Source organism: Ambystoma mexicanum, chromosome 9, assembly GCF_040938575.1.
Source record: "Ambystoma mexicanum isolate Mex_15411 chromosome 9, UKY_AmexF1_1, whole genome shotgun sequence".
NCBI lineage: Eukaryota > Metazoa > Chordata > Amphibia > Caudata > Ambystomatidae > Ambystoma > Ambystoma mexicanum.
Window position 1 is genome coordinate 892519645 of NC_090931.1, and position 17142 is coordinate 892536786.

General features: G+C 45.4%; 1 protein-coding gene across 6 annotated transcripts in view; it reads right to left on the bottom strand.

Annotated features, from left to right (window-relative positions):
• HDAC4 (histone deacetylase 4) overlaps positions 1 to 17142 on the bottom strand; it is a 2586716-nt gene that overhangs the window by 744663 nt on the left and 1824911 nt on the right. For all 6 annotated transcript variants that reach the window (XM_069616020.1, XM_069616021.1, XM_069616018.1 and 3 more), the window contains 2 exons: positions 3374 to 3619; positions 2360 to 2546 (listed from right to left, as the gene is read on the bottom strand). In XM_069616020.1, the coding sequence (XP_069472121.1) occupies positions 2360 to 2546; positions 3374 to 3619 (433 nt within the window). The remainder of the gene's footprint in view (positions 1 to 2359; positions 2547 to 3373; positions 3620 to 17142) is intronic.

Genomic DNA, 17142 nt, shown 5'->3' on the forward strand with positions numbered 1-17142 from the left:
TCATGAAGGAAGTAGCTATTCATTCGATTAACTGTTTCAGAAGTTAGATGCAGGATGTCTTAAAAGTGATCAGGTGGTCGGAAGAGGAGTTATTGCACCGTCCTGTGGTGGCTAAGCAAAATAATTTCATGTATGATTGGGTGGTGACCATAGATTCTATCAACACCTTTTTGACATACTCTGAATACACACAATTCACCCACAGGAGAGACTGTACACCTTTGTATTTGCAATGTTTCCGTGCAGCAGAGTTCGGCCCTATACATGCGTTTTAGGCTAAATCAGTTGCACACCATAGAAAAGACAAAACATTGGAAGGGTTGCACTTTGCACCAAGACAAGTTGTGGATTTTGTGACACTACTGCCTCGCAGGAAACCTTAAAGCATTGGGTCAGTTTGTCCATTTGTTTATTCCTCTAGAGTAAAGAAGATGAATTTACTAACAGCGATTTTTCGATACATTTGTTTTGGTCCAAGTTAATGTAGGGGAAAAATGTGTCACTTATTTTAGCATTATATTCTTTTTTTTAATTTGTCTTGGATCAATTGATATGAATTATTTCGTTTTATACAGTGATTTGTCTAAGGTTTTGCTATTTGAAATGTGTCTTTTTATATATATATATTTGTATTTTGTGTAAGGTTTGTTGAAAACCATAGCACCTAAAAAAAAAAAAAAAAAAAGAAGTCCCTCTGATCAACAAAAACATAGTCAGTAGGCCAAATAAGAGAAAGGGAAAAAGCTAAAGATTAAGGTGGCCCTAATAAGGATGTACAGAACTCCCAAAAATGAGATGTCTTCGCCATCACAGCACAATTTCCAAAGCAAGGTCGCCATGTGCTTGTTTTGGTTACATCTTTGGAAAGATTCCGCCACCGTCTTGGTACATCCTCAGAGTGAGGACTGTGACAAGGATGACCGACCATGTTTTAATGGCCTGAATACTTACCAGTATTCTTCATTACTCAAATTCCAGGTCTTTCTTGTCACATTTCTCGTCATTCCTCGAACCCAAGACCGATTGTGGTTTAAACCACTTGGTAATCAAATAGGAAGTTTTAATGAGACATGGTGCTTTTATACCCAGTTTAGGGGAGGAGTTAAAAAATAAAAAAGAGCAAAACCTTTTTTTGTAGGGGACTCGTGAAGCAGCAGTCGCCCAGGTGATCACTCACCTCACAGAGTAACTATTTTGAAGAGTAAGACCTGTATGTGGAGAAATGAAAAAGGCCAGTATGCATTGGGGCAATTAGCTGAACGGGATCATCATTTATGTACACATTTCTGTGGGTACCTATTCATATGTATTTCTCTAGACGAGAACAATCAAAAGTGGCATCAATTTCATAGGCTCTGGTCTCTTCCACACTATCTAGCATGAGCGAAGTAGCTTTGACCCCTGCATAATTTTAGGAAGGGAGCCGAGTTGGGCAAGTATCACCACAGTTTGAGACAGACAGATGGCTCAGGCCTCCCTATATTTAAAAACACAATGCTGAGTGGTACAGAGCTCCCCATAATTCCAGGAAGAGAAGTAATTGGCTCAGGCACATCCTAGAAGAAAATGTATCTGATTATTTCTCCACACTCATTACTTGCTTGATGAGCATGCATGCCAGAGATTATCATAAGCTTTCAGAGTGAATGAGGGTTAGAACTGCTCCCATGGTTCAGTCTACCAAAGCTTCCCATAATGGTGTCGAAGGACTCTTGGTTCCTAAATCTTAGTATACTGATCATATGATGCGTACCTGCACTATGAAAGCCACTGCAAAGTGATACTAATGGAGCCATAATCTAAGGTGTGCTAGATGCACTATTATTACTCCATCAGGTTTTTAAATAATGCTTCATGTTAGATTCCTCCCACCACTAAGAGTTGTGTAAAGGGCTACTGGTGCCCAATTAAAAGGTTCTCAAATTATCGAACTTGGTCGGGTGTTACAACCTGAGGACTGTAGGCTCAATCCATTTCTGAGATAAGGTCTTAACTCATAAGCTATGCACCAGGCAACTTGTGGAATTATTCATAGCTTGGCACAGTGCTTGGGCTTGTACTAAAGTAGGCTTCAGGAGGTTTTTGAAGTAGTGGAACAGACAAATGCTGCCAATGTGTGACAATATTACATACAAGGGAACATGGATGACATTCTTTTTACCTTTACCACAAAGGCAACGTCTGTATAATAAGAGAATCTCTACTCCATAAAGCCCTTCATTATTTCTCCCACTACTTTGACAATTGATGTAGAAACAGAGACTGTTAGAAAACCTGCACTAAATAGATGTTCGAAGATTAAAGCCAGCATGCAACACATTGCTAGAGAACTAGAAGTAATCATACCAGTCATCCTTACCTGTGGTGAAGCGAGGCTTGACGGGCACTTCCTGGACAGACATGGGAAAGGTAGCAGAGGCGGGGGAGGATTGTGCTCGAGAAAGGGGTCGGTGGCTGGCGAAAGACACAGACATGCCTGCAGCCTCCATGGATGCTTGGTACTTCCGCAGTTGGAGGATGCGCTGCTGCTCTAGGACAAGTGCTTGCTGTGTGGGAGAGAAGCAGCAACAAATAAGTTCAACCTTAGGTAGGGCCAACACGTGTCCACACAGTACAAAGTAGTGGGTCCCTCAAACAGTACTTAAAGGGGTGAGCCTGAATTATGACTAATCAATACCCCCACCCATTGCCTGTATAGGACTATGCTCCGGCCAATCCCCTGCAGGCATGCAACTACTTGCCAGCAAATGGACTGTTTCTTGGGGGATAGGCTGCTGTTCATTACATGCAGACTGGCTTCTCCTCTCTGCTGACTAAACAAGCTCCTGTGTGGTTATCTGTCCACCAGAGGCTGCTTTCTGGCTCGTACAAAGGCATTTGGTGTACAGTATTTAGAGTGAGTGTCCTGGGCTGCCTCTTGAAGAGACTGACCAGGGAAAACGCTGGGTAGAGAAGATGGCACCCTGCACAGGAACAGGCAGGGTCTGCAGCAACCTGGAATCAAAGTTGTGGGCGTCAGCAGAGGAGCAGCTAAGTGTGTGGAGGTGCTTGGAGGATAGAGTCCATGTTTGCTCAGATTGGGGCATGCAAGAAGTGGGGGTTATACCTAGTATAAGAAGAATCAGTATCTATCATATCATTACATACCCACACCTGCCAGAGGTGCAAAGACAATGTCTTGACCAAAACGGAAGGAGCTGTAATTGATCGAAGCAGAAGATGATGTCATAGATGACTAATGAAAAGTAGGCCTACCCAACAGGTAAGATAAAGCTGCTTCTTTGCTCAGCTGCAGATCATATTTCTTCTAAGTAGTAGGAGCAGCTTCTAAACCAAAGGTGCTATACCGGTCTTATAGAGGAAGGAGTTGTACCTGCCGGAAGAGAAGCTCCTGGTCACTGGGCCTCCTTCCCGATTCCAGCTCAGGTTCATCGTCCTCACTCTCCAGTGGTTCCTGTTTAACATGCACCAGGCTAGCTAGGAGCTGTGCTTCTTTCTGAGCAGCTAAGTGGTCAGCAAATGGCTCCTCCAGAAGTGTCTGGTGCTCAAGCAGTTCCTCCTCTGTCTCTTCGGGATGGCTTTCATGCTGTCTGGATGGTTCAGCAGGTTTAGGAATCATCTACAAAAGGCAAATAATTGATATAAGAAGGGGTTTGTTTTAGTTGTGACTAGGATGATCACTAGAGAACCCTAGATTAGAGGAAGAGATATATAGGTAAAAGAAAAGAAAAAAACACTTGCTTCCTGCTATTACCTCCACCCTCAAGGCATTCTTCAAGATAATATCACTCTTCTTAACACGAACAGCATTGCCAATAAGGAAGCATTAGTGAGTGGGCCTAATGGGGTTGGATAGTGCATGAAATTAGATGAAAAATGTTGGGGATCCGAAAGCTTTGTAAAAGAATATTTACTTGGAGAAATTGCCTAAGAAGCAGGATTCAGGAATTGAGCCTATGTAACTAGGGGAAGAGTCCTAGGACGTACACACAAATTCAGTGTAGTTAAGCATATTCTACAGGGAGAAGGCTGTAACTTGCAGGGTCCCACTTCCACTTCCAATTAAACATTCCAGGTGCAGCAATTCAACTGCTGCAAGATCTGTGCGCAACTTAAAGGTGACAGGTTCAGACGCCAGTGAGACAGTAAATGGGGGATATGCACCCACTGCAAACCCATTTGTATCATGCATTAGTATGGTTACAGCATCAGTAAGAACACTAGAGGGGTAATTTGCAGGTACCAAGCTAGGTAAAATAGTTCAGAGGTTCATTTGTTGCCAGGTTTGAGTGGGGTGAAGGTTTGGGGGGTGGAGTGTGGTATGGGTAACCACAGCTCTGCTGTAATCCAAACTTGCCGATGACACATCCCAGCAGCAAGTGTTTAGGGTGATATACAAGTATTTCTATGGGTAAAGAGTACAAACACATTTCAATCACCCAAGCATGCCAATTGTCCCTTGGAGGAGAGGCGAACATCACTTTAAGGGCCGTGGGCGTGTGTGCTTTGCTAACATAGTGTACCTTGGCACATAACACAGTCTAGATTCTTTCTTCTGTTTTTCCTCAATAAGTGGCACCCAAAGCCTTACCCCATCTACTGGTAACCCTCGTTTACCTACCCCCTGTTCTATCATATTAACTGTCTGCACTCTACAATCTACTCTCACCTTACACTACAAGCACAAATCTCACAGACATGGCTACTGCAGGCCTATCCATTATCACATCAACAATCAGCAAACTAGGACTAAGCTCTCCTCTTCAGCCCCATCACTCCATTCCACTCTTCAGTGGATAACCCAGATCCAAAAAACGTAAACCTATTTGAACTTGGTATCTCCCTTTCAGATAATGTATTGCCAAGTGTCATCACCAAACCTACAGAAGCAGAAAAGGCACTCATGATTCGGGTACTTTGTTGTAATGGAACCCTGGCGAGTTTTCTATTGGCCAGGGTGCCACATTTTTTTCTGTTGAGGGGCTTGACGGCTGGATGGCCACAGTGCCAGTTTCGTTGACAATAAACCCTGTTTCACTTACTGTGTGCTGTGCCGCATACCTTACTTCACTGGCAACAAGGATAATATCACGTGTGCCTCAGCCTGCATTTTTGCCGTGCTGCCCAGCTGTACCCGCGACAAGGATTGGTCGACCCCAATCCTGCCAGCCACTCCGACGGCACCTTAAGGTAGACATGCAGGTGCAGTTCTCTCCCACGATAGCCCCTGTGATTTTCCACATTCCTATTGAGTCCTGGTGAGCCTCCTATAGCATGGGACCTTCTGGATAGACGCATTCAAGGTGTACTTAAGAGAAGCCGGCGAGCTAAGTACACAGACGACAAGAGGGAAGCAGCACTTTTGAATTGTTTGGGTTCAGGGTATTCAGGCATTTCCCGGGTGAGGAAGTGCGAGTCCCTGGCGGTGGGGAAAGGGAAACCGTAGTGAGCTTATACGAGACAGCTTTGAAGAAATGGCAAGGGCTTTTTTTGGAAAAGGCTCAATGTTGTGTTGAAGCAATACCACTTCTTTTCCAGGGCACCCTCATATACACGTGTACGTTCACAGGAGTACTGGACGAATATATAAGAGACCAGGTGATGATGAAAACAAGCAATGCCAAAGAGAGGGAGAGGCTTTTGATCGACAGAAACCCCCCTTTGGATAAAGGGATTGAAATTGCAAGGAGTCCTGTGCCAGTGTACAAGTTGTAACAGAGAAATCGGAGAGTGTGGCACAGGGAGAATCAGTGCAAGTCGTGCTAGCACCCAAGAAGGGTAGTGGCGAGAAAAGGGGTAGAGTTGAAAAAGTGGATTATCACACCAACAAGATCAGTAGAGGGACATTTTGTGCCCGAGAAAGACAAGCGTGCAGAAAGTGTGGGTGGATCGACCACTCTAGCAGGGCCAAGAAGTGCCCAGCCGTGGGAGTGGAAAGCAGAAGATGTAATACCTAGGAACATTTTGCCAGAATGTGCAAGTTGAATAGCGAGAGTGGCAGTGTGCAAGGGAGACAAGTGGTCAGGATGGTGGAGGCAGAAGGGTGCGCCGATGGAATGGCGGGACATGTGAGCAGTGTGGAGCGTGAAGGGGTGCTGTTACATGTGTAGGGGGCAGTTAGGGAAGGACTGTGGGTCATGTTAACTGTGGATGGGGTACACATTGAAATGTTGGTAGATTCTGATTCGCCTTAGACTATGATTTCTCCAGAACTATACAAGCAGAGTTATGGAAAGGAAGTGTCGACCCTCAATCCCCCTGTAATCAACCCAAGTGTATATGGGCAAGTGCCCATCAAAGTTTTGGGGTATCAATGGGCTTGAATAGAGTAATAGAGTTCAAAGGGCGCAAAACTGAAGGAAATCTGTATGTAGCGCCCAAAGGCGAGAGCGTCCTGGGATGGGAGGAGCAAGCTGCTTTGGAAATTGAGATACGCCCTGGTAAGGCCATTCCGGTGTTGTCTGTGGAAGAGCGGTGGGTGGTGTGTTGGCAGATTATTTGAAGAGTGTGTATCCCACTGTGTTTTCAGACATTTTGGACATGTTGTGTGTTTTTTTCTCAAAATATTGTATTGAAGAGAGGGACAGTGTGTAAGGCCCATAAGGTTAGGAAGGTACCAGTATTGGCCAGAAAAGGATTAAAGTGTGAACTTGCAAAACTTAAGGAGGTAGGAGTAATAGAGGAGAATGAATCTTCAGAGTGGTTGTCACCTATAGTTATTGCGCGCAAGCAGGATGGTGGCCTCAGGATGTGTGTCGACCTTAGGGAACTCAATGGTAGCATCTGGGTCGACCGCCATCCCCTGCCTAATATAAATGACTTTTTAGCGCCCATTGGTCAGGCAGCTTGGTTCTCCACATTTGACCTCTCTTCGGTGTATCATCAAATTAACCTGCACAAGGAGTACCATCCGCTTACATAATTTGTCACCCAATTATAAGCTTACAGATTTTGCTGCTTGTCATTTAGTTTGGCATCAGCTGTTTTCCAACGGTTGATATAGACACTGTTTGGGGAAGTATGCAGTGTGCGTTACTTGCAGGACAATATTTTAGTTTAGGGAAAGGATCGCAGTGAACACAATAAGAAAGCGGTTTGTGTAATGGAAATTTTGAAGAAGAGTGGTTTCACCGTAAAGTTAGCAAAGTGTCAGATGGGTGTTTTCAGTGTTAATTATTTAGGACACACGTTGGATGTGAATGGCATAAAACCTAGTGAAGGGTTGGTGAAGGTAATAAGGGAGGCCCCTTCTCCTGTGAACAAGGAACAGTTGAGGTAGTTCCCGGGAATGAGGGTACAACATGAAATGTATTCAGTCGAATGCTGAGAAAACTGTGTGCATGCGCGCACTTTTGAAGACACATTTTAGGTTTGGGTGGTCACAGTTGTCAGGAGGAGTTTGTCAAGTTGAAGGAGGATGTGGATAAGGCTCCCTCATTGAGTTTGTTCAATCCTAAAAGTAAGACTGTGCTCACGGTGGAGGCGAGTGACGTGGGTCTAGGTGCGGTGCTGGAGCAGTGTCAGGATGGTAGGTTCAGACCGATTGCATTTGCCTCTAGAGTTCTTAGGGATGCCGAGAGGCGTTATGCTGAGGGGTGTCACAGTATTGGTTTTATGGCGGTATTTGTAACCTTTTTGCCAAATGACGGTATATCATGGTAATCGCGGTATAGCAGGTGGCGTCAACTAATCTTAAATATTTTCTTAAAGTCATAAATTGTCAGCATTTTGAAACTTGTCTCTGCACATTTTGTGCTGATCCTCTAGGAATCTAAGGCGACTGCAGAGCTGGTCTTTCATGTCACTCACTCGTTCATCGCCTTGAATGAAAGAGTGACTAGTAGAAGTGTTAAAATGCACATTTTGAGCAATGAGCTTGCTGCTCAGTCACAGGTCATCGTTTTGAAAATCGGCCTCGACCTGCATTATTTTGGAACCACATGGCATGTGCATCATGACCCCTCGCTGCGATCAGTCATAAAAGTTTGTTTTGATAACGCTTTATCCCATTAAAAGGGAGAAAAGTCACTTGTGAGGTCTGAAAGACCATGCCATTGTGTTTCTTTTGTAAACATGTTATAGCCAATACACACTCACCGAAAGGTTGCATATTTATCAAATCACTATAGCTTGTTTACCATCTGCCTGGTGTACTGCAAAGGTCTGATGTTGGAGTCACCACTGACCATGTCATCCTAACAGGACAGCGTTCAGTGGGCGCTGTTGATTTCTTTCAATACATGTTCATTTACCTTCTTAAAGATAGTGGCACAAAAACATTTTGAAAATGACAAAGTTAAAATACATATCGGCACAAATATGGCCTAGACCACCACCTTACCACAGCCCCAACATTACAATTTTCTCCAGGTCCAAGCGCATTAGGACCGTTGTCATGTGAGTTGAGACAGAGTAATGCGTTCATGGATGGTGTCACAAATCGAGGATAGACCTGGGAAAAATCTCACCCCCATTGCTCTGGATACTTCAAATTGAATGTAGAATCTGTCCTGCCTGCTTGAGTCAAGTGTCATATGCAGAAGGCAGGTGAAGGATCAAGTTAAGCAACAACTCTAGTGCCAATGTGCAGATCTACAGCAAGGACAGTGGGGGTGGGGGAACTGTTTATATACTAGAACAAAGTACTGATAGGCCCAGGGTTCATACAGTCTACAGAGCTAACCTTTTATGTGGACATGCATCAGAAGGGCATCCAGTTCATTCCCCCCTTTGAATTCTGGGATGTGTAGTCCCCCATCTTTCAAATTGGTGTGAAAACTACAAATCGGCAGATCTTTAACCCGGCTCTACTGATCACAGAGAAAGAGCGTTCACAGCATCAAAGCTGCATTTACTAATGTGGCCTCACTTTCCCTATGCTCTTGTCTTCCAAACAAGGCCCCCTCCATATCCAACAGTGCAAGATGCAGACTGCGCAGCGCTTGCTTACTGCCGCCTTTCCAAATCATACTGAAAAGCTCACTTAATAGTTGCAGGCCCTAAAACGGAATACCACTATAAACAACGTGAGTGTTATTATAGTTCAATTAAGCTGTTCACAGTATCTAGAACGTTATACTATTACACCCCTAGCTATGCTGTGATTGAGAGGGAAGCTCTGTTGGCCTGTTGGACATCAAAAATTTCAGGACGTTTCTATGGGGTATTCTGTATGTGATTCGGATGGATCACAAACCCCTTACATATGTGCTGACTACCAAGAGCATGGGGTCTGTATCTCCAAGGAAAGCAAAGTGGATGGTGGATTTACTAGTGCCCAATTTCAGAGTAGAACATATTACGGGTTCCAAGAAAGTGGTTGTGGATTGTTTGTCCCGATTACCTACATATGATTCCATTGGGGACATGGAGCGAGAAAGGAGCACCCAGCTTGCATCCATCCTTCCCGCTGTTGATAAGGACGAGTGAGACAAGGAGAGTGCAGTTGACGCAGAGTTGTCGTGGATCAAGAATGGTCTGCGGGTTGGCTGGGAGAATGTGGATGTCAACGAAGAAGGGAAGGCATATGCGCATATTCTGAGCGAGATGGCAGAGGGCCTGAGGGGCATCTCGAGAGGTGACAGGTTGGTTCCTCCTCTCTGTTTGAGGAGCAAGCTGGTTGAGTCGGCGCACAAAGGGCATTTGGGTAGGTCGTTCACTAAAAGAAGATTGCCAGAGTCGTACTGGTGGCCGGGAACGGACGAGGAGGTGGAGATGGCCATAAAAGTGTGTGTGGCCTGTGCAGTAAGCGACAAAAGCTAAGTGCTCCATCCGTAGCCTATTTATCTTGTAGAATTCCGGGGTGAAGTGTGGTCTATGGTGGCTTTAGACATCATGGGTCCCATGGATGGTATTGGTGGAGAGTTGAGATTTGTGATGGTTTTGGTGGATTACACTTTGCGGTGGGTGAAGGCAGCGGTGTTGGAAACAGTGACAAATGAGAAGATCATAGAATTTCTCAGTAAGGTGTTTGACAGGGAAGGTGTTCCGGCTAGCATAGTCACAGACAACAGGGTTAAGTTTGTTTCATTCCGCATGCAGGAGTTATTGCGGTACCTGGGCATCAGACTTCATAGGACCTGATTTGTTAAAGGGACGATTCAACTGGCTATAGCAAATGGTTTGGATTGGTGTGGAGTTGTGTCAGAAGCGTTGGCGACCTATAGACGTAGGCCGTCAGCTTTTACGGGTCGCTCCCCCTTCGAACTGATGAGGTAGAAAGACTGGTTCCAAGTTGGGGACGACTGCCCGTGGTGGTGGGGTCATTCCCAAAGTGAATATGTTGGAGGTATTGGAGAGAGTGTGTTCTCGACAAGAGAGAGAGTGAGGGTGCAGCAGGCCAATAAGAAACCCATTTGTGTGAGGGTTGGGGATAGTGTCTGGGTGAAGAACCCAAGATTTGTATTCCAACGGTGGAACTGTGTACATGCCACCGCGGACTGTAGTGAAGGTTACGGGTTCTGGACGATGGGTCGCGGTGAAACAAGAGGATTGGAGTCGAAAGAGTAGCACCTGTGGTTTTCACTTTGGTACCCAGTCCTAGTTTGGTTGTTGCGGTGCATGAGGGTGTGTGAGAGGAGTGAATTGTGCTTAGGGTGCAGTACCTGTGCCAGAGGGTGCAGTCCAGTGAAGAAATAATGTGGAGTGTGCTCCAGGAGTTGCAGCGGATTCCACTAGAAGTGGCCGCATTCCTAGGATCGGGTTGCCTCCTGTCAAATTGAGGGATTATGTTTGGTTGGGTGTTCGGAAATGATCTCTGTGTGGTGAGCTCCGTGTGTTGAAAGTTCGGAAATTAGCTATTTGTGTTATTAATTTATCACATTAATTTGATGTGTTTTGTTCATTTCTTTCCTTCCTTGTTTTTTTTTTTCATGCAAATTGTTATTGTTGTGTTCATATGTAGTGTCATTAAGGGGGCGGGGGAGAAGTGTTGTAATGGAACCCTGATGTGTTTACTATTGGCCATGGTTCCACATTCTTTTCTGTTGAAAGGCTTGACGGCTGGTTGGCCACACGGTTCGTTTTGTTGACAATAAATCCTGTTTTACTTACCGTGTGGTGTGCTGCGTACCTTACTTCCTACTTCTAACAGTTTTGCATCTGGTTCTCCCGCTATCCTACCAACAATGCCTCCCACAACCTTTCCATATAGAGCCACATGCAGCAAGGCTAACAAAATGGCCAAAGGGCACTATACAAGAACACTTTACATGTAATATTTAGAAATGCAAGTAATTGAAATATCATTTGCCAAACCAAAGCGCATAACAATTTAAAAATAAATATTCAAACCATGCATTGTATTTGTATTTTATTTAGATTTATAGAGCACCATCGCAAAGGCGCTGTACATAATGAACAAGACGGTATACAAAATCAATGAAATGAGGGATCCAATGACTAGCAGAGGGCAGAGAAGTTAGAAGATGAGCCTAAGGCAGAAGCGGAAAGTGTGAAGGGAGGGGGTGGCGCAAATGTCAGGAGGGAGGGCATTCCAGACTTTGGGGTCAAGAAGAGAGAACGAGCGAAAACGTGAAGGAGCACAGGGAGGCTTTGGCGTAGTAAGAGAAGATGTAGATGCTGGGAAAGAATGGAATGTGAAGGGGAATAGAGCAAAATGAGGGAGGCAAGATAAGGTGGAGCAAAGCCATGGTAACACTTGAAGACTACGCAGAGAAAATGAAAAAAGTCGTAAGGAAGAAGAGAAATGGAGAGAAGAGAGGGTGTAATGGAAGAGCGAGGAGGAAGTGAGAAATGACGAATAGCAGTTGAATAGCAACTATAGGGGGTCAGGCGGGAACACGGTAGTCCAATGAGAAGAGCAGAGCAATAGTCAAGTCGAGAGAATATAGCAGAGGTGATCAGCAGTTTTGCAGTATTGTTCGCTCAACTCGCCAATATTCATTACCACTCGGGACACTTGACAAGAGGATGTGGTCCTACAATCCAGTAAAATCGGCAAGAGAGAAAGAACGTTTATGTATTAATGTAAATAAACAAAACCCTATTTTTTCCCCTGAGAACTATAGAATAAAACTAGTTCAACACCACAAAAGTGTTAGCATATTTAACCACTCCTTTGGGTTTTGGGTTTTAAATGCCCTCTCAAGGATCTGTTAGAGACCCAATTTGAATGCCCTTTTTCAGCCTTGTCAAGCCTGGTATGTGGAATGACCCCGGCCACGTAGGTCAGATACTTCGTTTATGGTCTTAAACTATAGGGCGGATCTATGAACATCCTAAAGACACTGCAATGGCACAATATATAATCCTATGTAGAAGAATTTTAATGACGATTTTAATGTGTAATATTGATTATATATGTATGTGTTTTAAGTACTGTTTTATTGTACTGTACTTTTAAGGAATTGTACATCATGTAATTTTGTGTTATTAAAGGTTGGCTTTCTCAGCCAAAAAAAAGAAGAAAAGAAAATCGTATCTAGGTGTATGAGCAGCCTACACAATCTCCAATAACACTAACTCAAATTCTAAAACAAGCCATTGAAAGTCACTGATGGACTAAAGATCTTTAATCCAATCTCAATTCCTCAAAATGTTAGCAATACTTATTGCATAAGAAGCACATGAGAGCATCTTATCGAATAAGATGCTCAGAATAATATAACCAGAATACCAGCTTATAATGACGGAGACACCAATAAAGCCTGCAGAAAAAGCGATTTCACACTATGCTTCAAGAACAAGCAGACATCACTGAAATGTTGCACACTAACTCCTTTGTGAAACAGGCACACCTTTGTCCATTAGGATAACCCTAATTTCCAACTTGCTGGGAAGGCCTGCTCCTACGCATGCCAGGCCAGAATACTGCACTAAAGAAGTTGCAAGGGAACTGAACCCACTATTAAATTGAACCCACGCTCCCCCATATAAACCATCCCCATGTCCTGACTGCCAGTTCACTTTTTGTACATCAAGAAAAATGTTAGCGCTGGCATAAGCATGAGGGTAAAGGAGGGAAAACCAGGAACTAAAAGTACCAGAATCTCCATGAGGGTAAAGTTTAGTTACTCTTATGTCAATTGGGCTCTCTCTCCTTCCCAACGTCTTGTGAACAGATTACACAGCCAACATTAATGGGGTGGCAGTGTAGCATATGTCAGGAGATTTCAGGCAGATATGTTAGGCACAATATGCTGGCCAACAGCATCCCACCTGGAGGAAACGGTGAGGGAGTAGTACTTACAGGACACATGGGGGGGGCCCAGGTGGCCATCTGACAGATCTAAAAAATGAGCACATGCTTTTGGAAAACTACATATGCCACCTGAGATCTAGTGGAATGTGCATGAATTCTCTCTGGAAAGGAGAGACCATGCAGGGGGTAAGTCTTACTGATGCATGATATGTCAACTGAAAATAGTGATCTTGGCTGCATAGTGTCAATGAGCAGTACCACAGTGAGTGACAAACATATCACTGACCAGCAAAAGGTCTAGTTCTGTGAAATTGTACTTGCTCTGGACACATTATAATTTTGGGGAGCTTTCTCAGCATGACAACCATAAGGCCTAGGAAGAAAGACAGGAATACACATTGTCTGGTTTAAATATGAGTAAAACAGGAATTTGGGAATGATAGAACTTCCCTACAAACAGCAGATCAGCATTAGAAACTGTGTAGTTCGCAACAGGAAAAGAACTGCACTCGGTTCTCCTGGCAGAGGTGACAGAAATTAAGTAGGCAGTCTTCCAGGAGAGGTGGCCAAGTTAAGAGGAAGCAATATATTTGAAAGCTTTTGCTTACATTTGTTATTAAGGCTCTTAGAAAGAGCCAACTCCCAAAAGGGGCTATTCGACAGCAGAGCCACATACTCCAGCACTGATTCCAGCAGAATAAAGTAGGAAGACCCCTAGGGCTAGCCTTTTGGGAGAAGCCCCAGGCCCGAAGGCTATACACGGGCCATGTCTAAGACCTCAAACCTTCCTCATCACGCCCCTAAAATGCCTATTGGAAGGGAGAGGCTGCTCCTCCACAGAGGAGGTGGGGTCCACTATACCAAAGTGGTGAGCTGCCTTTTTAAGCAGCTCATTGTTAAGTGGTTGGTCAGCAATAGTAGAGGAATGACTGCTCTCGACTGCAGAGCGGTCAACTCGGTATACAAAGATGAGATCTGGGTTGTCTTGGTAGTGTAAATAGGTGTAATCATCATCCTGACCGGGATCACCCTGATCATCCACATGTCCTGGTCTGCCTGAATGGACTGTAGGTTTCCTTGTTGAGATCCTTGCTTCGGCTCCCCGGGCATGTAAACTGTCAGGGGTTTGGGTGGTGCACTGGGGGCTGCTCTACAGGCTTTATACGAGTGGGCAACCTGCTCATCAATTCCACAAAGTTGCCTCAGGGGTAACCTTGGGGGTTAGAGGAGGTGCCTCTGCAGGGCAGTCGGCTGTAGGTGTGTCCTTGGGGCTTTCCCCAGGGCGTTTCCTGCTGAAGTTCCTCTTGATAGTGTTCAGAGACCTGTTTACCATGAGCAGAGGGCTCCTTATTGTGTTTTTCTGTATGAGGAAGTGCTGTTTGCTTTTTCGAAGGCCGTTGCTGCATTTCCGTCTCAGCCGTCGAGGGGTGTTTATGCGCCCCTTTGCCGGAGTCAGCAGGGGGGGGGGTGTGGGGTGTGTGTGTGTATATATATAGAGAGAGAGAGAGAGAGAGAGAGAGAGAGAGAGAGAACTGGACGGTTCCGCGGTTGTCTCTTTGAGCGCAGAATCAGAGTCTTGGCTGCCTCAGCCTTCGTGGTCCAATATCCCGGTGGCGGTCTCTATGCCCAACGCTTCTTTAGGGTCTTGGGCCTAAAGAGCTTGCACAAAGTGCAACGGGATTCCAAGTGGTCACGTGGAAGGCAGTGTTTACACACCCTATGTGTGTCACCCCACTGACATATTTTGTTGCACTTGGGGAAAAAATTATAGGTAGTGCGCTCCATAGTGGAAGGTGGACAGAGAGGCAGCGAGACAAAGATAGTAGGTGTAGGAAATGCGAGTATGCAGTCTCTGAACAAAGAAGACCGTCATCGGAACAGACTTCTGTTTCGGAGGCTGAATTCAGTCGTTGAGATGCTCCGAAAGCAGCTGTCGAAAATGTGTGTCGACCGCAATTGACAAGAGAGGTTTGGATAATATTAACTCTCAAAGTAGCTAAATGCTATGGACTCTGCAAAATAACTTGGAAGAAAATAATCTGAGGCACCGCAAATCATGAGGGATCATGGGTACAGTGTACGTCACACTAGGGATAGTATTACATTCACGCCCTGTCGACGTCCCTTTTCGAACTTCAAAAATTTCATGTGCAATTCTCTGCAACTTCGACTAGATGTTGGCCTTTGCAAAGCATGTGATTCTAAGCAGATTCACAAGCCTCTGAAATATATATTAGGTGGCCCAAAAGCCATGTATAGTGGCCACAGCCAAAGGCCATGGCCACCTAGTGGGTGGAAAAGAAACATATTGGGGGAACTGGTCATTAGCCAGGGGTCGCACCCACTGACCATTTTGAAACACTACAAAACCACTACCCATGGCCGAATGGCCAGTGATTTTTCAACCCCGACCTCCCTCTATCTCTTAAAATTACTAAAATAGTTTAATTTGCCGTAGCCGCGCATTTAATTACAATAAGGGTTTTCTGTTTTCAGTGTTGTTGTTTTTTTTACTTCTGGGGGTGTTTTTCCACTGTTTTCAAAACATTTCAGACTCTGTTTTCTGTGTTTTCCTGTGTGCCCCCTTTTTACCAGTATAAACACGCACATTCTTTTATTGTTTTACCGTGTGCATAATGAACAAGTTACTTACCTGTAACTGTTGTTCTCCAGCATGGGTCTGCATGGATTCACATGCTCATGAATATTCCCCGTCGTCAGGCCGGGAATCCTCGGTAAAGAAAAAAATCAGTATCAGTTTCTTTTCTGATCTGTCTTTCTTAGTAGTAACCAATCCCTGATCTCTGGGTCATACTGGCCCCAGCCAATGACTGCCCTCTACCTAAGCCCCTCCCCTGGCAGCCATCCTCAGATTTGGTAGCACGTAAAGTGGCAGTATGACCAAGTGAAGAGCCGAAGAGGGGAAGGAGGGAGGGTTTGCATGTGAATCCATGCCAGACCCCATGCTGGAGAACAACAGTTACAGGTAAGTAACTTGTTCCTTCTCCAGCATGGGGTCTGGCATGGATTCACATGCTCATGAATATAAGAATACATAGCAGTATACACATGCACAACCACAGGAGGTGGCAACAGGCTCAACATTAAGCAATACAACAACTCAACATTAAGCAACTCTTACCTCCTCACCAGGCTCACCTTAAGCGAACAGGTTGCACAGCACTGCTTGGCTGACCCTGGACTCCTCCCTGGAGTCCCGATCAACGCAGTAGAATCTTGTGAAGGTGTGCGTCGACCTCTATGTAGCAGCCCTGCAGATGTCCAGCAGGGGAACACCAGACAGGAACGCTGTGGTAGGAGCGAACGCTCTGGTCGAATGGGTTCTCGGACAGCCGGGCAGCAGTCTGTTTGCCAACCGGTGACAGTGCATGATGCAGCCGGAGAGCCATCTGGAAATGGAAGCCTTCGAGAGAGCTTTCCCTTGATTCACAGGTCCAAAGTTCACAAACAGCTGTGATGTCTTCCGAAAACTCTTTGTGCGGTCCACGTAGAACTTCAGCGCTCTAGCCACATCCAGCCAGTGCAAAGTCCTCTCGGCCGGAGACGAAGGCGACGGGAAGAAAACTGGCAACACCAAGGGCTTGTTGAGGTGGAGGTCCGATGGCACCTTGGGCATAAAGGAGGGGTGCGTCCTCAGCACCACCCTTGTGTCATGAAAAGTCAAGTATGGGGGCTTGCAAGATAGGGCCTGGATCGCTCCCACTCGTCGTGCGGAGGTGATGGCCACAAGAAATGCTGTCTTCCACGACAGGAACTTCAACGGCGCCGAATGCATAGGCTCGAATGGGGCACCCATGAGCCTGGTCAGCACCACGTTGAGCTCCCACGCCGGGGCAGGGGCCTTCACCGGCGGGAACGATCGGAATAGTCCCTTCATAAATTCCTTCACCAGGCGAGAGACCACAAGGACGCCCGTCCTGTAGTTTTGGTGTATCGGGAAATGGCTGCCAGATGCATCT